General features: G+C 41.5%; 1 protein-coding gene across 6 annotated transcripts in view; it reads right to left on the reverse strand.

The window, feature by feature from the left end:
- KIF13B (kinesin family member 13B) overlaps nt 1-25539 on the reverse strand; it is a 192372-nt gene that overhangs the window by 48804 nt on the left and 118029 nt on the right. For 5 of the 6 annotated variants that reach the window (XM_067040000.1, XM_067040002.1, XM_059071326.2 and 2 more), the window contains 12 exons: nt 25234-25365; nt 19699-19869; nt 18267-18424; nt 16856-16988; nt 12603-12749; nt 11960-11989; nt 10459-10558; nt 9742-9868; nt 8925-8980; nt 7226-7350; nt 5786-5962; nt 3228-3320 (listed from right to left, as the gene is read on the reverse strand). In XM_067040000.1, the coding sequence (XP_066896101.1) occupies nt 3228-3320; nt 5786-5962; nt 7226-7350; nt 8925-8980; nt 9742-9868; nt 10459-10558; nt 11960-11989; nt 12603-12749; nt 16856-16988; nt 18267-18424; nt 19699-19869; nt 25234-25365 (1449 nt within the window). The remainder of the gene's footprint in view (nt 1-3227; nt 3321-5785; nt 5963-7225; nt 7351-8924; nt 8981-9741; nt 9869-10458; nt 10559-11959; nt 11990-12602; nt 12750-16855; nt 16989-18266; nt 18425-19698; nt 19870-25233; nt 25366-25539) is intronic. The other variant, XM_067040001.1, reaches the window with a different exon arrangement.

The following is a 25539-nucleotide window of genomic DNA, read 5'->3' on the forward strand; positions in this document are numbered from 1 at the left end:
TACTGAGTCTGCGCTCTAGAGCCCACGCGCCATTAACTACTAAAGTCCGTGCGCCTAGAGCCTGTGCTTCACAACAAGAGAAGCCACCACAACAAGAAGCCCGCACACTGCAATCAAGAGTAGCCCCTGCTCACCGCAACTAGAGGAAGCCTGCGTGCAGCAATGAAGACCCAATGTAGCCAAAAAGAAATCAATAAAATTAATGAATTTATTTAAAAAAATTTACCTAAGGCTTAGAATGGATAAAATATGGAAAAATTCAGAAGGCAGCTTAAGTTCACAAAACTTTTGTCTCCTACAGTAATTCGTTTGGGCCCAGGAATCATCCTAATTTTACACATGAGGAAAGAGGAAGGTCGCATAATTAGCAAAAGAAGCAAGACTAGAAATAGGTCTCCTGACTCCTGGTAGAGTATTCTTTTAACCACTGGACATGGAATACTTTACGGTATCTGCAGGGAACAGACATTATCCTGATTTTCTAAGAAAGAGGATACCTGAGTTTTAAAGAAATGGATATATTATATATCCATGTTATCCACACAAGAAATAAAACATTTCCATTTCCTCAGAAAGTTCGACCCCTACCCTTCCCCCAAGGCAAGATCGTTTCTTTCACCACAGATTAGTTCACCTGTTTTAGAAGTTCACATAAATGGAATGACACCCTTTGGTACCTGGCTTTTCACTTAGCATAGTGATTTAGAGATTCGTTCACATAGTTCATATCTTTGTATGGCTGAATGATATTCCACAGTATGGATATGTCACAATTTATTTAACCATTCGTCTGTTGATGGATGTTTGGGTTGTTTCCAGTTTTAGGTTATTTTGAATTAAGCTGCCTTGAATATTCCTGTGCAGATCTTTATGGATATATGCTTTCATTTCTCTTGGGTAAGGACCTAGAAGTAGAATTACTGGGTCACAGGGTAGGTGTCTATTTAACTTTATGATCAACTGCCAGTGGTTGTATCATTTTACACTCCCATTAGCAATGAAAGCATTCTAGTTGCTTTAAAAAAAAAAAAAAAGAAAGAAACCACCTCTTGTTGCTCTCTGGTCTATGACTACTTCTTTTTGCTACCAAGCCCTCAAAGCTTCTGTAATATGGAACACAAAGAACTTTTCCAGGCTTTTTCATGATGAATTCTAGCTTTTAAGAAGCGTTTTATTTCATTTTGAAATAAAAAATAAACTAGTGTAGTCCTTACACTACAAGCTTTAAGTCTCACCTCTCCTTTTTCTTTATCATCAGGATTTGATAATGTGACCCTAACACTTCCCAACTTAAACATTTAGCTAATTATTAACAGGTAGCCCCATCATGTGAGGCTATATGCTTATCTTTCTGCTGATTTCCCCACATTTCTGCCCTTTGAAAAACCGTATCACCTGAAGAATAAAAGCACTGTTAAAGAAGATAAGAGAGCTTCCCTGGCGGCGCAGTGATTGAGAGTCTGCCTGCCGATGCAGGGGACACAGGTTCGTGCCCCGGTCCGGTAAGATCCCACATGCCGCGGAGCATCTAAGCCCGTGCGCCACAACTACTGAGCCTGCTCCCTAGAGCCCGCGAGCCACAACTACTGAGCCCGCATGCCGCAACTACTGAAGCCCGCGCACCTAGAGCCCATGCTCCACAACAGAGAAGCCACTACAATGAGAAGCCCCCACACTGCAATGAAGAGTAGCCCCCGCTCACCGCAACTAGAGAAAGCCCACGCACAGCAGTGGAGACCCAAGACAGCCAAAAATAAAATGGAAAAAAAAAAAAAAAAAAAAACTACAAATGAGGAGAGAAGAGAAGAAAGATGATGGGAGAAAAGGAAAAACCGAAGATAGTTCACTGCAAGTGTCACTGTTTCTCAACTGCATTCAAACCGTTTTATAGAGTTAAGATCTGAAACAACTGAAAAAAAGAGAAGACACTCAGATACAGAGAATAAACAGTAAATCTCTAGCCCCACATATAAGTATACAAAGAGTAATATATTCCAGATCCAAGATTTTGCAGCTTGTCTAACTCAAAAAGGGGCTCAGTTTTTAAATGGTCAGCAGGCTCCAAATTAAATCAACAGTTAATATGTGCTATGTAAGCCTAATATTTTGAAGGTCCAGGCAAGAATTAGTCACTATTTGACATTATTTGAGAGGAAGAGTGTTCTGTGATATAAGAACTCTAAAATAAAGCCTAAGTACTGTGCAATCTTTTCACTCTTCCAAAACCTGATCTGTCTTAAAATATATATTGTCCATCTATTGTTCAAATAATCAACAGAATCAATCAACAAGCACTGAGCCCTTGAATCAAGAGAATGAAGGCACCATGGATGGTGTGCTTAGGAGGGAGGGCTCACCCCAGGGTCCCATTCCCATTTTCCACCCCCAAGCGCAGCACAGCCTGGACCTCCCCAGTCACTCCCCGGTTTGGGGTAGTCAATGTGGCAGAAGGAACCACTCTTGTCTTTTTCGTCGGGTTCTTTTCTTAGACCCCTCACTTCTCCTACTCCTGTAAGGAAGGCCTCATTACTAGCTATGCCAATAACCAAGTGGACAAAGCTGTCTAAATCAGGAATCAAGTACTAGGAAGCACAGATAAACTCCATCCTCTAGCAAGCTCCTGTCAGGGGTATTTTCAGCTCTATCTGTTTGATTTCCTGTGCATATCTGAATTAGCTCAGAAAGAGAAATAATAATAGTAACTATAATAATAATAGCAATTACAATTTATTGTTTAGCATGTACACAACAATTTGTGTATATCGTCTCACTTAATCCTTAAAAAACAATCCTGCACGGAAGGTATCACTAACTCAATTTGATAAATGAAAGAATTTAGGCTCAAAGTAACTTACCCAAGTTCACGTCACTAAGAGGTGACAGAAACAAGATTTCTGTTTCATTCCAAAATGAAACCCTGAAACTCTATGTTATGCTCTGTTGCCTTCCTTCAAGGGTTATACTCTCTTCTGTGGGTAAAAAGGTGTTGATTTGCTTTTCAAAAGATTCTTCTTTAACAAAATACTAAAACCAAAACCTTTAAAGCCACACAAGTACATTTTACTCTGAATCAAGTTAAGATTAGGAAATTCCTCTACAAATCTACAGCATTTTCCTAAATATACATTTTCATTTAACACATATTTCTTGCACAGGTGACTTTTCAGGGAGTTTGCTCTTTCTACATGTTTATTTTTAGTATATTCAAATTTCATATGATCCTTCACCTCTGGAATATTGGAGACAATTTCAAAGGTCACTCCACAGCCTGGAATAGAACTTCGATGTGACATCTTTTTTAGGAGACTCTGAGCAAAACCCTAGAGAAAAACAAAATAGAAGATATGGTTTCCCACCTCAAAAACTGAGTTTTCATTAACAAAGAGACAGCATGAACGACACCACATTCACTCTAACAAAAAAGGAAAAGAACATACTCCCAATATAAGTCAGAATCCAAATCACTACATACAAGTTCCTCAAGTCTGTCTAAGTGCCCCAAACCAATTTATATGATGCCTGCCACGTGACAGGTCCCATACCGAATATATGAAAAGTACAAACCCTAAATTCTGGAACCACACTAGGTATCTGGTTCAACTCTGCTTAAAGGCTACAGAAGGAAGACTGTTGACTTCTACAAGATAAAATGACCTTCTAACGAAGATGTAAGGAAGGGCGGGTGACCCTTATCCTTTTTTTTTTTTTTCTTTCCAGCACGATGGACATCTTGCACTATGAATATTGACAAGTTCAGGCATTAATTCTTGACCAAAGCAGGATCGTTATGAAGAATGATTTAAGAGTGCATGGTCATTGTTTATGCTGACTGCGCTCTTTGCACGGTTAAGAATTGAACTGTTGAATTAATGCATAGATGACTCATTTGAAGATGTTGCTAAGACTGAACATCCTGTAGAGGTTGAAGAGAGCACGGATGAGGGCAGAATATAATTGGTGAATAAAGATAAGAATAAGAGAAAATATTAAACTGACACCGAACCTTTTTCCCTCGTGCAAAAGCCAAGTAGGAAATAGGTAAAAACCCCCAAACAGAATAGGAAAAAAAGCTGTTTGGTCTCAGAAGTACATATTTTCACAAACTTAATAATAATTCAGTGATCTTTAGTTAACTTTTTAAAAGATTTTAGCCTCTTAGAATGCAAGAGCCTCTTAGAATGCATTTATTTCATCCCTTCACTCTTGACTCCAGACTTACAAGGTGGCACAATGGTTAGGAATCCGCTTACCAATGCAGGGGACACGGGTTCGAGCCCTGGTCCGGAAAGATCCCACATGCTGCGGAGCAACTAAGCCCGTGCACCACAACTACCGAGCCTGCTCTCTAGAGTCCGCGAGCCACAACTACTGAGGCTGCCTGCTGCAACTACTGAAGCCTGTGCGCCTAGAGCCCGTGCTTCGCAACAGGAGAAGCCACTTCAATGAGAAGCCCGCGCACCGCAACGAAGAGTAGCCCCCGCTCACTGCAACTAGAGAAAGCCTGCGTGCAGCAACGAAGACCCAATGCAGCCAAAAATAAATAAATAAATTTATTAAAAAAAAAAAAAAAAAAAAAAGACTTCCGAGAAAAGGGAGACCAAGAAAAGAGTGAATGGGAGACACGGCATATACATCTACAGCTACCCCATGACCTGTATGTACTGATGCTGGATCGCCAAGCTAAAGAGCTGCAATTTTAACAGCATCACTGCCGGTCTTCATTCAAAGACTGATATCAGTGTGACATTTAGAACTAAAGATTAATTTTTAGGGGTGGAGATTACATCCAGGACTCTGTCAACCGTGACTGTACTCTTCTAAATGAAAAGATCTATTTTCATCCGTCCTGGTTTTAGCCAGTGTATGGAGAAGAATCCCTAGAATGAACCTCCCAAATCGTACCATTGCAGAACCAACAGCAGAAATCCTTTATACTCTTATCTAGAAGTTTTCTACTAAACCGGTTCATAGGGCACCAGGTCCTTCATAATCTAGATGCAACTGTGTGGACGGCCACAGCCTCGGCCTCTCCCTGTCACACCCTGCTTCTCACGGTCCCCAAGCTGCCACGCCCTTTCCTTCCTCACCACCTCTGCACGGATATTTCCTCCTCTCGGTGAAATAGCCAGCGACTCCTCTGCTTGCCAACCACCCCTGCCTGCAACGGAGCAGCTCACATGCCCCCTGCTCTTTGAAGCCTTCCCTGGCTGCACTCTCACCCTCTGAGCTGCACCGCCACAGTAGAAGAGAGTTGTCTGCTTATACACTCATAGGCCAGTGGACACTGGCTCTTTAAGGATGCAGATTACTTCTTATTCATCTTTTTACCCCAAAGCTTGACAGAGTACTCTCTCCAAATACACTATCAATGAACCGGCCGAGAGGACTGAAAGGAAAGAAAGGCATGGAAAACGAAGGGTGACCAGCACAAACAGCTCGTCTGCGGTGAACATTCTCATCTTGTAAGACCCAGATGCAAAGTCCAATTCAAAAACAGTGAACTTTGCCTTGACAGGGCCCTATGGCACCCAAAGAAAGGGCTGTGAGCTGTGACTCTGCAGTAATAAAGATCCAGGGTAACAATTCAGGGTCGTCTAGGAGGAAGTCAGGCTGACGGGTTCCAGGATTGAAGCAAGCACGGTTATAGGACAGCAATAGTCACCTGAAAGAGAAAAGCTCAGAGCTTCACAGAGCCTGGGGGGACAGGAGGCCAGAGCAATCCTTCCACCGCCCCGCCCTCGTGTCTGACCCAAAGTCGTTTCTTCGACTAGGACCAATGACTCACCTGCCGGCCGTGAACACTGACACAAATGCGCTTGCGTAATACCAACTGCATGTCGGCCGGATGGCTGAGCTGGACGGTCACCCGCACGATGAGAAACACTCGCTCATCCGCGGGTGTGCCTTTACTCAGCTGAGGGCAGTTGTGCACTGCAGAGTCCCAGGAGGCTTCCGCTTTCACCTGCACAGAAGACAGAACAGTCACCCCTCCTCCCAGAACACAAAACCCCACAAGGAAACATCCTGGCTTGGGCTGAAGTGGAACAGGCCAGTCAACGAGTGCAGTTCTGCTAAGAGAACTGCCCGGGGAGACCATGGGAATCCCAGGATGTGGCCTCAGGCACCTACTTGGGGGAGTACAGGGCAGGCTGTTCCTGGCCAGCAGCTAAAATTTATTTATTTTGAAAAATACTCAAACATAAAAGTTGCAAATTTAGTACAATGAACTCCTGTATTTCTTTCAGGTAGATTCACCACCTGTTAACATTTTGCCCTTTTCCCTCTCTCTCACACACACACACACACACACACACACACACAGTATTGCTGTTGTTTTTTGGGTTTTTTTACTGAACCACCTTAGAGTAAGTTATAGACAGGTAACTCTGCATCCCTAAATACTTCAGCAAGTATCTTCTAAGAGAAAGGACATCCTGTAACTTAACCATAGGACAATGATTATATTCAGGAATTTAACATCAATACAATACTACTATATAATACAGAGTCCATATTCAAATGTTTCAACTGTTCTGACCCAGGATCACAAACTGCATTTAGCTGTCCTGTTCTTTTAGTCTACTTTCATCTAGGCGGGTTCCCCAGGCTTTCTTTGTCACTCGTGGCACTGACTTATTAAAGAAGGGTGCGGGTCCACCGTTTTCCAGAATGCACTGCAGTTCCAGTTTTGCATCTTCAGAATACCACTGTGATGATATGTCCTTCAAAGTATCGTGCCGGCTTTCCTCCCTTAATATATTTTATAATTTTTCCAATATGCTCAAACTTAGAAAATAAGCCCCCAGTGTACACCCATCACTCAGACTCAAACATTATCATGTGGCTTTATCTATTTTTCCCCCTTATTAAAGAAGTCTTTACTAAAGCATTTCGAAGTCAATCCCAAACACTGTGCCATCTTACCTCTATGTACTTCAGGAGCATTTCCCCAGAGAGTAGACCGCTGCTGACCTGAACTGTGAATTACTAACAAAGATCCTTTACCAGGAAAAGAAGTAAAACAGTGAATGGATGTGATCTGATTGGTCTACTCCTTCTGGAAGTGGTTCCCTTCTTTCTGGAAATCATATTGAAAGGTTTTCACTTATATTTCTTGAGAAACGTAAGCACTGAAATGATCACCTTGCTGACTGTTTCCAAAGGCTCATGGAAAGGTTAAAGAAACTACTTTTCACCCAGTCTTCCCGAGTTATGTTTTATTTACCTCTCCCTCATGCTGTTTGACAATCTGCAGTTCAAAGAACTCGTCCTCTTCTTCTCCAGTCAGGGTAGCGTCCCATCCACCAGCTTCTGGGTCATCAAGATTATCCTGAGAGCTGAAATCATCAGCTAAAAGCAGAGAAGTTCCATTAAATATGGAGATCATTTTAAAGGATAGCCCCTACCGGCTAAATTTCAATGTGCTTAGTAGCAGAATTATCCCGCCTCAGATTTCATTTGCTTTTTGGCTTTGAAATCTTACATCACACAGATGATGAGCATTAAACAGTTCACAGATCTTAGAGATGGAAAACGCCTCAAGAAATTACCTAAATCCAATCTCCTACCTCCGTTGCCTTATTTTACATGGAAGGCAACCAAAGCCAAGAAACCCAAGAGGTTACACCAGGTCAGCCCATAAATGTTAATGATAGGGTTAGAACCCCAATTCCCTGTCTCTTAGCACACTCAAGAAATGAGAGGAGAGTGATTCCAATCATCTGACAGATAAGAAACTGAAGGGCTGTCCTGTGGCCCTGTGGTTATTCATTTCCAAGCCTGGCCCTCCCAACTCCCTATGCATCTTAAGCTTGCAAGTAAACGTTGAAAGAGTTTCTTCTAGTACGTGGGCTTGTGCGGACCAAGAACGGGCACAGGCTGAACAGGGTGCTGCTCCTGTCTTGGAATATCCATACTAATAGGTCTTCTTGAAGCTTATTCTCTTCCACTTTCTAACCCTCCTACACACACACCCCCCTCACCTATCTCGGAACCTCAGGTAAGAGCAAGACAGAGTCGCCCTCAGTCTCCAAGGCCCAAGAGAACAAGGAAGGCTAGGGTGCTGTGGCAATACATGAAAACCCCGACAGGCGGATGCACGTACGGTGCAAGGGGCTAAGTGCTCTTCTCTGACCCCGTGTGTATATGAAAAACTCTCACAGGTCCAAGTAAGCCAAGCAGCATAGGACGCTAAATACCTGGGATGCCGTAACGCACTTTCAGGGCAGAAGAAAACCACTGAGGACATCCAAGCTTGTCTATTTAGGATGGTTCATTTTAATACACAGTTCTTCTGCAGATGGCTTTGGAATTTAAATGCTGACTTTCAATCTTATTTTTAGCTCTTTAATCTACCTCTTCATTTTCATTTCCCTCCTCAGACAGAATATATGTAAAATGTAGCCACATCCAAAATATTTTACATGAGGGGGAAAGAAATGACATTAAAAAAAAAAAAAAAAGGCAACGCAGTGATGAATGGCACAAGAAGTCACAGATAAAGTGAGAAATTCACTAGGTAACGCTAAGAAGGCGCCACATAAAAGAAACATGCTACATAAGCATCACCAGTTATTAGTCCTCTCTGGAGAGGAGTCCTCCTGAGAATGAAAGAAGAAGATATCTTGAGTGTGGAAAACATCACAAATTGATGGGAGAGCAGAGCACACAAAGCAGTATGGGTTGTAGAATGAAATGTGAGAACACATCATGAGGAGACATACGTATCACTGTTAAAAAAAAAAAAAAATACTATTCTTACAGGAAATTCATTCTTTGTCAAGGATTAGAGCCCTTTGGCACACATAAAACAGACCCAAACCTTAGGCTTACAGAATTGCCTAACTGCATACTTTGTTAGAATCTAAGTGTTACTTGGACACTAACTTGTCAGAGTTGCCTTCGGAAGGCACCTCTTAACTTACCATTTAAGTCAAGGAATATAACGGGAATGTGTGTTTCCATCCCAGGAACCGGCGTCCTAAAACATAATGAACGACAGCATCTCAAATAAAGCAGCCTTTCTCAGCGGCGTGTGCTTCACGACTCAGCCTTCATACATTCAGAGCAATTACAGGTCAACCAATGGTAATTCTGGGTACTGGTTAGCTATAATTTCAGAGATGCCACAAAGACTTAACTGTCACTGCTGCTGCTTTTCTCTGGTGCTTCCATGTATAATTATCATATGCTCTGATATCAGAACTTAGTCTTAGAAAACACATATACCCGTTCATCACTGAAGTTGAAGCTCCCTTGTTTAAATGTCCTTTCTTATAAAGTTATATACCTAACGGCCCCATGTGGCTTAATTTACTATTTTTAATTTCTATAAAGTGGCAGAGAACACTTGCTGACAGTTCAGTTTAAGCTAGTACCAAAATCAAAAACACCTGGTGTTGCAATTTTATGATGACTGAATAGTCTTTTAAGGGAATGACCCAAGTAATTAAGATATAAACTATTTTTTTTAATGCTAAGTGCAATGGTACTAAATATTGATTTAGATTCTCAGAAATCTTAATTACTTGGGCCAAAACCAATATTACTTAATAAAGCAGTTTTAGGCCACAGTTATTCCAACTCATGAAAATAATTTAACACCTCCTCTAACTAAAACAACTTTTGTCCCACACGCTACGGTAAGCCGTCCATTAATCAAAGCAGAGGCGACGCTCATAGAGAAAGCGGGCCGCTCCGTGAGCACAGAGAGCTTCGGAAGCCGCAGGGCGGCACCCATACCATTCTGCCGGGGCCCCTGGTATCCCGCTGCCAGCTGAGGGGACCATGACCGCGTTCCTCTCCTCAGTCAGAGTCAACCTCATCTCTAGGAGCTGAGCTTCGCGGTCGGCGTCATCCTCTGTTTTATCTAGAACATCAAGAACAAGGATCAAATACAGGCACCCCGCTTCTCGCCTGCTGTTTACGCTCTGTCCTACGTTATCGACAGGACGTTCCTATAGTCCACGTACTGGTTGAGGAGGGCTCACTAGCAACTTATTACTTCCTTAATTTGTGATCAAAAGCTCATGACAAAAAAACTAACTATAAGCTAGTGAGGCTGGTGTGCTCTCACAGAGAGGCCGTCTTCAGTTCATGGAAGGCCTATGGTGAAACAGCACAGGAACGATCGCTTCAAGAGTCAGAGGGCTCAAGTGCCTCTGGACCAGAAATCAAGAAACGTTAGCATCTTCCTTTAGTTATTTTTGAGGGACAATGTTTACTGCACATGCTCTATTTCCTCTTTGTTTTGGGGGGAAAGGAGACCTATGCAAAGACATCCTTACAACTGTATAGCTGTCCTTTTGAAAGGATGTGACACAAATAAGCGCCATCCCTATGTTCTCGCCATTCCCACTACTGATGTGTTCGTCTACTTTTATTTCATGTAACTGCAAATGGGAATTAACAGCACACTGATTTGGGGGGGGGGGGAATATTAGAAGTTGCTTTTCATACCATGTTTACTGACAAGCTTTTGCAGTTGTTGATCTAAGTACTCCTGACGCTTTGTTAACGCATTTAGCCATTTTCTACGTAGTCTCTCTAAATCCCGATCCTAGAAGCAAACAAGGGGATTATGGTAAATATAATGTCAAGACAATATATCTGAAACCAATACTCTATCTTACCTTACTCGAATATGCTTCAAAAATGTAAAGTATTATACCCTAACATTTTTATTACCACTACGAGTTGACTCCAACCGTTATTAAGAATAGAAACTTTCAGAAAGTAAAGCATTACTGTACTAGAGTAACACCATTTCTGAAAGGGCACCCTGATAATCCAGAACCAGTTTTATTTCTATTGGCTCCAAGGGTAGAACTCCAAGCACTCATGCAGCTAAGATCTTCTACAAGGTCTCTTCTCTGGATAAAAATCACAAATACTACTCGACAATCCTCAAATTTATATCCCTTAGAACCATCAGAAGAACTCTTCAAATTTCTTAACTACAGCCTTCAACATGTTTCGCCAGTATCTACAAATCATGTAAATGCTTCTCTCCCTAGTTTCTGTGAGGTTTTTTTTGGGGGGTGGGGGGTGGCAGGCGGGATGTGACCAACAGACTAACAACTCTACCGGTCAACACCTGACCGTGCGCCCGTCTTACCGCACTTCCTTCTGTAATGAAGTTTCGTGACTGGGTAGGTCAGGGCAATGCCGAGCACATGTGGATTTCACTAAGGCACTGAACCAAATAGCTCATGACATTCTTGTGGACAAGAAGGAGAAATGTGCAATGGATCTACTTGGAAGAAGTTACAGAAGACTGAAATATCACATCCAGAGAATAGTGATTAATGGGGTGACGTCAGCTTCAAAGAAGACCCTACGGTTGTACCACAGGACTCTGTATTTAACCCTCAATACTTTTATCAGCAACTTATAGGAAAGCAGACGTTTTTATCCAATTAGAATGAAGCCAAACCAGGAGGGTGACTGCACTGGCTGACAGTAATCAGGGTCCGAAGAGCTCTGACAGTGCTAAACGATGACTAACCAGACTCACAAAATAAAATTTATCAGACGTAAACGAAATCTTGCAGGAGATTAGGGAAAGGGGGGCGGGGGGGGGAAACAAAACAAAACCTGTATGACTCCAGGAAGTAGGGAAAGGAGACCTGGCTTAAAGTATGGAAAATACCTAAGGGGCACGGCTTGACTGAAGCCAAGTGTGCAACAGCTCTTCCAGGGAAAAAGGAGAGAACAAGTGCAAGGAAGAGGACCTGAAGAACGGATCTGCAGGGGCCTGGGTGGGCAGATCCAGGTTTGGAAAAGGGTAACAGTCACAAATGATTGTCCCCTTCTCTGTTTTAACTTGAGACAAAGCAATATTTGAATCAAAACTAATTGTGTAGTTACTAAGTAACAGGGGGGCAAGACTCAGGAATGTGTGATTTAGTACTTTAATCAAGCTTATTTGACGAGGATAACCCAACCCGCGCTTCATTACCTGGTAACTGTCCATGTCCTCCTCTTCCTCCTAAGAGAAAAAATATATTATGCAGAGCCAAAACGATCATTTATCCAAGAATCAGACTACGCTGAACAAGTCTGAATCTTCTCCCATACTTTATATTTTCTAATTTAACGAATACACTTGCTCATCTCTCACCCAGGCTCACCCTCACTCTCGGTTTTACAGTTTTCAGGGAGTTGGAGTGAAACCTTGAGCTTCTCATAGGAAAGTGAAGAACCTCATTTGACCTTTTCAGGGAGCTAGTACAATACTCTCCCTGCTGGGTTTAGAGTCCCACCCCCCAGGGGAAATCAAACACCTGCTGGCAAATAGTCTTTATGAGCCAGCAGGGGGCTTCTGCAGAGGGGTGGGGAGGGCGGAAATCAGGCACTGAGGGGCTCCTGGAGGCTGAGATGTTTTAACCCTCAGCCTGCCGTGTACCACGGAAAACCAACAAGCTGGTGCAGTGGTTCCACGCAACTGCAATACAGTTTAAAAAAAAAAAAGAAAGAAAGAAAGAAAAGAAAAAAAGATATCCAAGGAAATAAAATACTGAAAGAACTGTTTGTGGAAGGCAGTTTTCTGACAGGTTCCAAAAGACTCGCTTGTCTGGTTGGGCCTGTCAACAGAGACTTACATGGATGGTTTCGTGAGTCTTGGGCGATCTCGGCGCCCTGACTTTTACACATCCAATGCCAACAGACAATATACATTCTTCCATCAGCGGTAAAGTCCCAGATTCCTGCACAGACTTGACTTCCACTTGGACTCGCCGGGACTGCCCCTGTATCACAGACAATGTTAAGAGTTTCTCAAAAATCGGTTTGATTCCCAAAAATTTGGTTTAGAGAGACCCCTACAGGCTGATGTTGAGAAAAGCATTTATCTTTAGAGATGCTATCTCACCGTATCTTACATGTTTAGTAGTAAATTACAAATTCAAAAACTAATCAGAACAAATATATGGCTTAGATATTTTTTCCAACAAAAAACCCTTTAAAACAATCTAACAAAGGAAATGCAAAAGGCTAGACAATATAAAATGTCCATTTACTAATAAGCAAATTAAAATAAGCATGAAACACCTTTATTTTCACTTACTAAGCTAGCAATTATCTTTTAAAAAGGCAATTTACAATATTGCCCAAAGTTTACAAAAAAGGCAATTACACACACTGTTGGTGGGAATATAAACCGGTAAAGCTTTCTGCAGGGCAATTTGCCTTAAAAAATAAATATCCCTTGACCCAGCAATTCAACTTTCTAGGAATCTGTTTTAAGTAAATAATCATATATATACAGAAAGAATCTTACAGCAGTGTTAAGAATAACAAAGAATTAGAAGCAAATTAAATGTATAATATTGGTAACTGCTTAAGCTATAGTATATTAATGAAATATTTACATGGTCATTAAATTATTGCTATAGAAAAACATACATGATGTATAAGTTAAAGAGTACAGTGACAGATGTTAACTAGACTTCTTTTACAAAAGCAGATTACCAAAGCCAGTATACATAGTATGATCCACTTTAAAAAATAAGCAATCAGAATAATAAGAATGATTACACTATCCTGAATTCACTGCTCCCATTCCAAAATAAAATAATTTTAAGCCAAGTTGCAAAATGAAGCATTGATCAGAGAGAAACTGTTCCTTCTTTAAGCATGTTTTCACAATAAACACTATGTGACTTTGAATATTTACAATGAAGTAATTTTAAAAGAAAATTCCCAGTATCCCCAATCACTGACTTCAAAGTTGGTTTATAAATTTTAGAAATGTAAAATAGAATTTGAAAAATAGAATCTGAACATGTAATTTCAAGTCAGTTACCCTTCCCCTCTTCCATTGGATTTTAATTCCCAAGAGCTTTGTATCATCAGGAAAATCAGCTTCGGCAATGATTGATCCTATCAAGCTAGATTTAAAGAGATGGGTTGCAGATGTCTTTAATATTTTCCAAGGACTATGCGTCAGATATTTTGTGCAAAGAGTAACTCAGAAAACATTTTAATTGTCTGAAATAGTTTAGTCATTTCAATTAGCTACTTTTGGTTTTCACTTTGCCTGAGACAGGAAGTGACCTATTCTGAATGTGTGCCCAAACATGAAGGGTGAAGTACCTATACTTTGGGGGAGAATACAGGAGAAGGAGAGAGAAAAATGGAGGGAAAAGATCCAGGACTGGCTTAATGTTTCACATAAAAGCTTTGAACAGCTTTATGAATACATAAACTATTAGACTGAACTTCTTGTAACTGCCGATATTTGACCATTTTTTAACTACAAAACCAGCAAATGCATGCAGTTAACCTAATCAGTTCTCCTCTGCTACTTTCCTGTTGGAGAACAATAGGTTCCAATTTTGAAAGGTATTGAATTCTAATAAGTCTACCATCCAAGGCCCTCCATGAACTAGCTGCCCCAAGCCTGTATAACCTCTTCTGTTAGTGTTTCTAGCTCTTCCTACAAGTTACTGATACTTTCTACCCAAACTTACCTAATTCCACCCTCTATCTTTATTCCTGCCATTTATATATGAAGAACCCTTCCAACATGATTCTTTCACCACCCAGGTCAAGATGCACAACATCCTTCAAAAAAGCCTTTCCTGATATACCCAAGATATCTTTGAACACTTTTAGCAAAGGTTGCCAGAAGTGTGAAAAACACTTAAATATTCAATTTATACTAAACCACAGAAAATTATCTGGTCTTGCCTTCCGGGAGATGAAGAATTTCTAAGGCATCCAAAGAAAATATATATAGTTTTAACAGATGTTCAGGAAAAGATGTTCTTCACACCCTTATGAATCCTATTTTATGTATATATCTCACACTATAATTTAAACTAATTTCCTTTTGCTTTTAGTGCCTTGTCTATACATGAATGGATTTGCTAAAATTCACTTGCTAGGGTCAGAGAACAAGGGCTTATCATTTTCCTCCTCCTAAGACATTCAGAAACTTATTTAAGCAAACTTTCTTTTTCCTTTAACCTTTTCTCATATTTTGCTTTGAATGATTTCAACATTCATTTTCTTGAGCCATTCTAATATTTTACTATTGTTTTAAAGTGTGGAAACTATCACAGGCAATAATATTCTAGTAAATGTTGACTTCATGTAAAGAACAGCAAACAAGAGTATTTCTAAGTCTTACATGTAAATTCTATTAAGATACTCTCTCTCATCTTTAATTTGCAGCACAGATACTACAGATCACATCTGTCTGGGGTTAAGTGACAAGTCCCACACGTGTCTTTGCTGTATTGGTTTCTGGCAGGTATCCACATCTACCTAGCTGCATTTACTTAACATGTCCTATGTTAAGTAAGACAGAAAAGATATTTGGTCTTTGTCCTCGGTTCCTGGCACAGACCTCCTAAAACTCTTGGAACTTCCTCAGTGATAGAGGTGACAGGTGCGTCTTTTAACGACGTGACTTTTCATTTGGCGACCCGAGGCAGATCCCCAGGTGGCTTCAGGACGGGGGCTGGTTGCCAGGAAGACCAAGCCTTGATCAGAAGGTTGGGACTTTCAGCCCTACGCCAAAGCCTCAGGGAGAGAGAAAAAAGGGGCTGGAGATGGGGTTAATCACCAAAGGCCAATGCTGTCATCCACCACGCCTACGAAATGGAACATCCATAAAAACCTACTAACGATGGGGTTAGAGCTTCCTGGCCGGTGACCACGTCAGGTGCTGGGAAGGCGGCGCACCCGGAGAGGACACGGAGGCCCCTCATCCTTCCTCCACACCCCACCCCACCCAGCTCTTCCACTTGGCTGTTCCTGAGCTGTATCTTCTACAGTGAACTGGTAACAGTAAGCAAAGGGCTTTCCTGAGCTTTGTGACTCAATCCAGCAAACTATGAAACCTGAGAACTGTGGGAACCCTCAACTGTAGCCAAGTCGGACAGAAAAGTGGGCGGCCTGGGGCCCTGATCCTTGCAGCTGGCCTCCGAGGTGAGGTCAGTCCTGTGTAAGTCTGGGCCCTTAAACCTGTGGGGTGTGATGCTCGCTCTGGGTAGTTAGGGTCCAAACTGAATTGAATTACAAGACACCCAGTTGGTGCCTGCAGAGAAGCAGAGAACTGGTGGGCATCAGAGGGAAAAACACTTCTCATCTCCCATGTATCAAGCACTGGGCTCCATAGACAGTGTTTCTAATCCTCACAATAACCCTACAAAGTTGGTGTTATCACCCCCTCCACTTTACACCTGAGGAAAGGTTCCGGGAGGTGACTGAACTTGCTCACGGATACGCAGCTAGGCCATGGGACAGCCAGAACCAAACCCCAGAATGTTAGACTCTGAAATGCTTGTTCTTTCTGCCATGTCACATGGCCTCTCCTTGTCTTTATAAATGTTCTAATGCTGCTTGACACGTTTGTTTTATTTCCTACAATTCAATTCTAAGTCACTTTAAAGCTTATCTTTTTCTTTTTTAAAAAAACACTTATTTGGTCACACTGGGTCTTTGTTGCAGCAGGTGGGCTCCTTAGTTGCAGCACGTGGGCTCCTTAGTTGTGGCTTGCTGGCTCCTTAGTTGCGACATGCATGTGGGATCTAGTTCCCTTGACCAGGGATCGAACCCGGAACCCCTGTGCACTGGGAGCACAAGTCTTACCCACTGTGCCACCAGGGGAGTCCCCAAAGCTTAACTTTTTCTTACTTAAACTTCACAGAAGCTGGTTTTAAATACTGTAAACAGCTTTATGTTTGAAAATGAAAGAAAATACACATGAAGTGAGAGAAAACTTTAATATAATAAATGATCTTGGCCAACCTAGATTTCATTATCCCTGATGTTTCTGCTAAAAGGAATCCAATATTAACCTTTACGACACCAAAGAATTCAATGTTAACATTAAAAATTTCATTACCTGCCGGAGTTGGAAGATTCCACCTGTTGGCACGTCCTTTGCAGGAATTACCTCTACAGGGCAGTATTCACCATTCTCATTCTGTTCCAAGATTTGAACCCAGAATTCCACTTTCCTGGTGACTTCGCTCCATCTAGGAAATAGTTGAAGTTCTTGGAAAATCATACATTTCTATTTCAATACAGGCAGCTTAGGATCCTACACATGAGAATTAACAATGAAAATAACCTCCAAACAGAATAACTCAGTAGAATTATCTGTAGTTCAGTCAGTAATACACAAATACATACTGGCAAATGTAATTAAAAGCAAAGTTCAACAAACAACATCAGAACTAAAAACGATGCCTTTATTTCATTCAAAAAGGTATGATAATTACAAATCTATTTCAAAGTGGTTATTCAAAAATTTAAACATTGTTATCAGAAGTACAGAAGTAAGTTGCAGTGATTATCTTTTCATACACAAAGGCAGTGCTGTATGCTTTAGTGACTTGACAAGTATCTCTGTTGAGGTCAATAAGAGAATCAAGAAAAAAAATCCCAATGTCTAATTTAGTATTTGGTAAAACTTTCTAAATACAAAAAAAGAAGAAAATCTGCTTCCCATCTATAATTAGATGCAGTACAAGTATATGCTCTTTCAGTCTTTTCCTTTTAACTCTTCTGTTTAAAATCCTGGTCAACAAGTAAGCCTTCCTCCTTCCATGATTGATGCTACTTGAAAAGAACTTTGAGCTAAAGACAGAATAAGTAAGGGACCTTCCTGGTGGCGCAGTGGTTAAGAGTCCACCTGCCAATGTAGAGGACACGAGTTCGAGCCCTGGCCGGGGAGGATCCCACATGCTGCGGGGCAACTAAGCCCATGCGCCACAACTACTGAGCCTGAGTGCCACAACTACTGAAGCCCGCGTGCCGAGCCAGTGCTCCACAACAAAAGAGGGCACCGCCATGAGAAGCCCGCACATCACAACGAAGAACAGCCCCAGCTCACCACAACTAGAGAAAGCCTGCACACAGCCACGAAGACCCAACACAGCCAAAAGTAAATAAATAAATTTATTTTTTTAAAAAAGATAAAACAAGTAAACCTGAATTCCAGAGTATATCTTGATCCATTTTCTCTACAGATGATTAATTAGAAGTATTTCATAATGATAAGCAACCTATTCTCCAAAAATTCACTTCACACTTTATTCTTAACTACCTATTTCTTAACTTTTTCCCCATCACTCTTCAAAGTTCACTCCTCCAAGGAAGTTTAACTGTGCTGTTAATACCGTGGACATAACACCAGCTATTACTGGAATACTGGTAATGCTCAGGAAGGGGTAACCTTTATAAATGGTAATATTAATCTCTAGCAATTTTTTAAAATTATAAATGGAATCAGATGGATATCTAAAATTCACCTGTCCCGAAGACTGCGTGTTTTTGCTTGGATAATCCCCAAATCCCACAGGGTTGGGTTTTTCCGAGGGTCATTCATCTTATGGCCATAGACTTCAATTGCCAAAGCCCCTTCTGAAAGATGCTCGATAAAGTCTTCAGTGATGCCAACCGAAAATTCCTGAAAGGAAGTAAGTACAGAAGAAGAAAACACCTTCTGGTGACCTTACAATTACTTACACCTGACATATCCTCACTTCATTATGGAGAAGAGAAATAGAAAAGAATGTTTTAGCCTTAGGACAAAACTGTCATCCAACACCCATAATGAATGCTCAGATGGGCCGAGGTTCTTAACTCTGATTTTTAAAAAACTTTTCACCTTGAAAATCTATTGTGAAAGACCAGCACTGTATTTCTATTTTGTTAGCAATATCTTGGGAGCTATTTTTGAAAGTATAAATAATTATATTAAGAATGACAACAAGGATCTATGTCTGGATATAAAAGTTATTACATCCAGTAAGGCAGCAGTGTGTTGGAAAAACAATTTTTTCCAGTTTTTAGGAAGTTAACTATCTCCAATAATGAGAAAGGAAATAAATACTGATTATCAGTGCAAATAATCACCTATTTTAAAAAAATTCTCCTATCTGTCCATCTTTGTAAGATAGATGTAAAACAGCCTCTTGCAATAATTAGGATTAAGCTGTAAAAAAGTTTATTTTAAAAAGTCATAGAATCTCTCTCTTTCTCGAACTTTAGCACAACAAAAGTATTTCTGTTTTAAACAGATTAGAAAGAGACCTCTCTCGAAAAAAAAAAAAAAGAGAGAGAGAGATGGTTCAAGTGAGATGAAGTAGAAAAAGAGAATCTAGAATCTGACGGTCCCGGGTCTGCTAGTTACTAGCCATGGGCAAATGACCTCTGAAGTGACTTCTTCAGCTAAAGAAAGCACTGTCATCAAATATGACTGTGGGAAAGAGCAAATGAAAGAATCACAAAGTGCTGAACAGAGCATTAGAGGCTCCACAGTGCTAGTTCTTGTCTCTCTTCCATCTTCACTTTCTCTAAAACACTAGTTTCCTAACTTTCCCAGATGACAGTTTCTCCAGTAACTCATACAAAACACGGATTCCTCTTGGAGAAGAGTAGACATACGTACACACATATAGTCACACAAAAGTTAACTTTTGATGCTGGAGGAGTTACATGCACTGACACTATAGTTTTGCTTTTCCCCCCAGTTTTACAGAGATATAAGTGACATATGACGTTGTGTAAGTTTAACACGTACATACAGTGTGCTGATGGCACTTTAGTCTTTGACTCCAACCCCACTCTAAGAAACTGATCCAAGATACAGACTGGTACCAAATTACTCAACAAAATATGGGTTGTTTCTGTTTTGACCTGAGTAATTAAATGCTGATCCAGTCTGGAAAACACACTTACATTGCAATGATCAAAGACAACCATGCACTGAGGCTCCTTGCTGACAGGAGAGGATGAGGTATCCACCTCGGGTGCAACAATTACTGGCTCCTGTTGATCCCAGAAGTTGTATTTGCAGAATACAAAGTGGGACAGATGCTGTGGCAAGCCAGTGGCTTGAAGTATTTTAACCTGAAGGAAAAGACAGACTGTTTTTAACTCAGAAAGTTCCAAGAAGTACTTTGAGTCAGAGACACAGGCTCTAGTCCTGACTCTGTCACTAAGTTGGTTTACGTTGACCAAATCTCATTCAACCTGGGCTGTATTTTTGCATATGTGAAATGTCATATTTAGTGAGAGGTTGACACAAGGTATCAGTAACCTTGACTATATACAAGTGGACATTTTATTTTATTTTTTTTGCAGTACGCGGGCCTCTCACCACTGTGGCCTCTCCCGTTGCAGAGCACAGGCTCCGGACGCGCAGGCTCAGCGGCCATAGCTCACGGGCCCAGCCGCTCCACGGCACGTGGGATCCTCCCGGACCGGGGCACGAACTCGTGTCCCCCGCATCGGCAGGCGGACTCTCAACCACTGCGCCACCAGGGAAGCCCACAAGTGGACATTGTAAAGCATTTACAGGCTGATGAAGAACATTTAAAATTCTAGTTTTTTATATCATCATCATCATCATCTTCGGAAGAAGAAAGTTCTCAAACATCAGCACCATTCAATCACACAAACTCGGCCAACTATGGATACGGCCCAGGACCCAAGATTGTTAAGAATGACGAACGAAGAATGAAAACAGTGTGCACACCAGTAAGCAGCAAATATTCAGAAAAGGGCGAAAAAACATTTATTTGATATTTTAATGTATAAAAGGAACAAGGTTCTCGATTGGAATGTTACTTGTTACTAGAGCATTTTTGGAAAACTTTAAAAGCCTCAGGAATGTATACTCTGAAGACCTGGAGGGGTGAACGGAGGAGACGAAAGATGGTGACTGCTGACCGTTCTCTGCAGCGGCGTGTGCGATGCCTTCGCCGTGCAGATTCAGGGAGGAGGGCCAGATCAAAGGAAATGTGCCCTGGACTGCTGGGGTGTGGGGTTTTGAGATAACTACGTGCGATTACAGAAGTATGTGTTTAATCAGACCTGAACGCCCCCAGAAGAAATGCCTATAACAGATTTTAAAGCAGCCAATAGTCTAACTATTTCTTTTGGCAGACAGTGTCAGGTTGATTTGTAACTTGGACTTTTGTGATAAGTTGTGGAGGAAACTAAATCCTAGAATTAACCTAGCTAAATTCTGATTTCGTAATCCGTGAGGCCAACCTTCATGAGACCGCACACTGATCATTTATCACGCTCTTCACCTGGTCACTTGCTACATGTTGTATGACGCACTCTGAACCTCCAGTACGTAAAATTAACAAAAACAGATTTGAGTATGTGGCAGAAGCTTACATAGCTTAGCAACCACAAATGTTCTTCCTGTTTAACGAAGTATTAATAATGACACAGAAAATCAAGCAAAGCAGACGACTATCTCTTTCTACAAAGGGTAAGCAACGGATGGGCACTGCTGCTGTTATTCACTTTTTCCTGTGATGGCGTAGAGTTTGAAACATCTAGATAGCAATTCCCAGGCTATGAAGGACAGATTGACTAACACGTTTTATTTGTCCAAACCAAATAGAGCAATTAGTATTTGGCAATTAATTTCTCATTCAATTTTAAAAACCATCCCCTTTTCATTAAGTGTTTAAAATGCTTATTATATTCTTTAAGATGAGGCAATGTGGTATTTGGGAAGATTGCAATATTCTGGAGTACAAAGATCGAAATAAAAATTTCTGCCACTAATTAGCTTCTGTTTATGAGCAAATTACTTAAATTCTTAGGCTTAGTTTTTCTCCTGTGGAAAACAGGATAGCTACCTGATGATAGATGTGTGAGGACTAACCATACCAAGGAAATACAATGAATGAAATCACTACCAGGCATTACGTGGATGGATGTTCAATACATACTTCTTTGTGACTGAATTCCATCTGAAAGCTAATTTTCTTTCTTAGAAATCAACCTCAACTTTAAGATTGAAATAAATAAGAAAGCAAGGTTTCATATGCTGAACTCTCCCCTATAGGCAACTCCTCAGGAATGAGACTGCAGGAATAAAGAATATCAGGAATGATATCTAGAACATAGGTTTAAGTTTTTGCATGCAGAAACCAAAATCACCACCAGGTGTCAGAATACCACAGGCTTCAACTTGCCACTGCTCAAGACCTACAGCCCAGAAATGTCAGGAGACACTGATGTTGTTTGCAGTTTTAAAATATACTAATTTTATTTAATGTAATTAAAATGATCAATATGTTAATATGTGCATATTTTGTTTTCATCACAGAAAAATAAATCTAGTCTTCTTTTAAGGGCCAGTGATACTCATCACCTGTGATATCTTAAGTGTCCCCAAACTGGTATCTTGTTTTTTTCCCCACCAATATTTTATTACCATATAGTTTATTCGCCTTCCTCCTTTTACACAAAAGGCTATTACACACTCAGAATATGGCGTCTAAAAACCACTCCCCACTGAAAGGAATCCAGCTCCTTGGAGAAATGGTCTGGGACAAGGAATGTACAGTCTGCGTCACACCAGAGCAGGAAAGCTGGCACAGTCTCTGAGGGTTAGGGTTGTATCAAATGACTCAAGAGCCACCCGAAGAGGTCCCCACGGGCCAAAGATGGGATCGTTTGAGCTTCGATATAGGTAATAAATACAATGGATCAAAACACACCAAGTATATTTAAATCCAAGAGTTCATAATGATACGAAGACCAAACCAAAAAAATCCCACTTGTCGCTTTTGCATAGTAGTAGGAAAACCAATTCATTATTTTGAAAACTAGTGAACAAAGGGAGAGAAGGAAGCATTCACCCTGCCTTTTAGATACAAACTGTACCTCTGAATAGAAAATAGTTGACAGTGGGAAGATTCACTCTACAGAATTCCAGCTAATAAATGAAGGGATGATAGAATTATTTTTTCTAACTCCTAATGAAATACCTAGGTAATTACCATCAACAATTGCTAACATCCCCAAAAGAGAACCAGACATGATGTGTCTTCTGATGGAAGACACCTCACCCTGTAAAGGATCATCGCCCCTCCCCTCCCCCATAGGTCACCTTTATATCTAACTACCAACTTACAGCAAATACACCTTAACACAGTAAATAATACCAATCAGCAAAATCCAGACTATGAGAAAACACACGATGACAACGCAGTTTCTACAATAAACAAATTGCAGGGTGAGAGACAGAGAGAGGGCAAGCAGGAGGGAGCAAGCATAAGGGCCAGAGCCTAAAGGTTAAAATATAAAATAGACTAAAGACACCAAGACGACCAGGGAAACTGACTGGATATTTCATGATATTTTTAAAAGTATTAATTCTTTTTTTTTTTTTTTTTTTTTTTGTGGTACGTGGGCCTCTCACTGTTGTGGCCTCTCCCGTTGCGGAGCACAGGCTCCAGATAAGCAGGCTCAGCGGCCATGGCTCACGGGCCCAGCCGCTCCGCGGCATGTGGGACCTTCCCGGACCGGGGCACGAACCCGTGTCCCCTGCATCGGCAAGTGGACTCAACCACTGCGCCACCAGGGAAGCCAAAAAAAAGTATTAATTCTTGATCATGATATCCTGGCTAGGTTGGTTTTTTAAAAGTCCTCTTCTTTTGGAGATACATACACTAAACTATTCTTCAAGAAATATGATGTCTGGAATTGCTTCAAAATAATCCAAGGGAAGGGGACAGTGGAGAAGCAGCTTGTGTATATGAACGAAACAAGACTGACCATGAGTTGATAGTCGAGGGAGGATGAATGGGGGTCAATGACATTATCCTACTACTTTTCTATGTGTTTGATATGTTCCATAAAAAATCTTAATACATTTTAACTTCATTAAAAAAAAAAAAAAAAAGCCTAAGTTACCCAGTGACAAAGATACATTTCCTAAGTGAAATACATTTCCCAACATACCCTCATATGTTACTTCACTAATGGTAACTTTCACACAGGTTGCATTTCTGGTCCATCCCCTTTAAAGCGGGTCATTATGAGTCAGCAAGGCTATGTCTCCCCATCTTTGATAAGCATATAACCTCAAAGGAAATGTTCCGAAACCGAGTACAGTACAAAGATTCACCTTTTAGTGAATTAAGAATACTTCCCCTCACACAGAAGCAATGGACTGTCAATGACTAATTGAGGCCTCCTAAGTACGTGCAAAGACCTACGGAAAGTGGCCCAACTCTAACGGCTTTAGCTGCCCCATACCTGTAGCTGATGCCTCACTTACTCCTTCCAAAATGAAACTCAATTGTAGCAATATTTACTGAGCTACAAGACTGGACCTAGGATAGACTATGAAATGAGAGTGAAGTGTGGGCTTCCTGGCCTCACCTTTTAATGGCCTCCCCACTCACACACGGTGACTAAGCCCCTTGCTGATTTCTCGTCTTCAAAAACCTTGTTAAGTGGTTCCTGGGTGATTCTCAACCCATGGCACCCTGGCCCACTAGAGTGTGCCTGGAAATGCACGATGGGATGTTCTCCTTGTCATAATGAGTGAAGAGGCGGCCCTACCTACGCCGACCTAACATGCACCCAGCGACCACCCGTGATGATACCACAGCCCCCTAGGGAGAGGACAGCTTCACATAACATGCTCTCCTTCAAGTTCACTCTGAGTCTCATCTTTCCAGAAATAACCCTCGGACCTCACTATGTGCATTCACCGATGACCCCTACTCTGTGTCCCAGAACAACTCCTGTCTACCCCTCTCAGGGCACACGGGTCACACAATACTGGAGTCCTCTGTTTACCTCTGTGTCCCCCCAAAGTGCATACACAACTACACAGGTTGCTCCCTTGACAGCAGGAGTCCTGCCTTACTCATTTTCATATTCCCAGCGCCTGGCACAGTGTCTCACAGACGATACCCAGCACCCAGTTCAGGAACAGCATGCGTGGGAAAAGCAGAGAGGAAAGGGTCTGGGGCGAGGACATGATGGGACGGCACAAGCAAAGGCATGCTGCTGAAGAGGAAACAGAAAACATGGAAAGACAGTGTGAAGAGTGGCTTGGGTGGGTGCTTAGCGATAGGACCAGGGCTGGGACACGTCTCCAGCATCAGAAGAGGCCCAACAGGAGCAGGAAACCTGTTTGAGAAAACTGGCTTCTCTAGAGAGAAGTTCAGATAAACTCAAATTCACATAATTTTAGAGCAGAACAGCCCAGAAGAAAGAGGTGACTTATCCAAGGGGCCACAGAGGAAGGAATGTGGAAATGGCTGGCTACCTGGAATGTCAGGAAAATGTGATGAAATACGATCTCTAGAACACTAAATACTAAAGCTCTATTTAGAGACAGATATTTTCAAAATCTGAAAAAGGACACAGTGTTTACTGTCTAAATACCCACAATCCTCAAAACCAGCTACACTTCCACCACTCCTACGTAAGGAAAGTGGGCCTTACCATGCACACGAGGTTGTTCTCCTGGGTCTCCTTATCAAAGGACGCATCCGCAGCAGCATCGTCACCCCCCGCAATCCTCTCCCCGGTGTCACCGCTAATGCGCATCACCTCCACGTGCAGCCGGCCTGCCACCTACAGCAGTGGGGGTAAAAGCAGATCCTTTCTCCAGATTTCGTGCTTTCCTCTGTCGTAGAGTCAAGTGGTTAGCTTAGTGATATAACAGGTTCTGCCAGTTACTCTTCCTCACAGTATTTATTTGGAATAATCACCATCCAGTAGTATGGAAACACAGATATTAATAATACA

The sequence above is a fragment of the Kogia breviceps genome, chromosome 8 (assembly GCF_026419965.1).
Source record: "Kogia breviceps isolate mKogBre1 chromosome 8, mKogBre1 haplotype 1, whole genome shotgun sequence".
NCBI classification, from domain to species: domain Eukaryota; kingdom Metazoa; phylum Chordata; class Mammalia; order Artiodactyla; family Physeteridae; genus Kogia; species Kogia breviceps.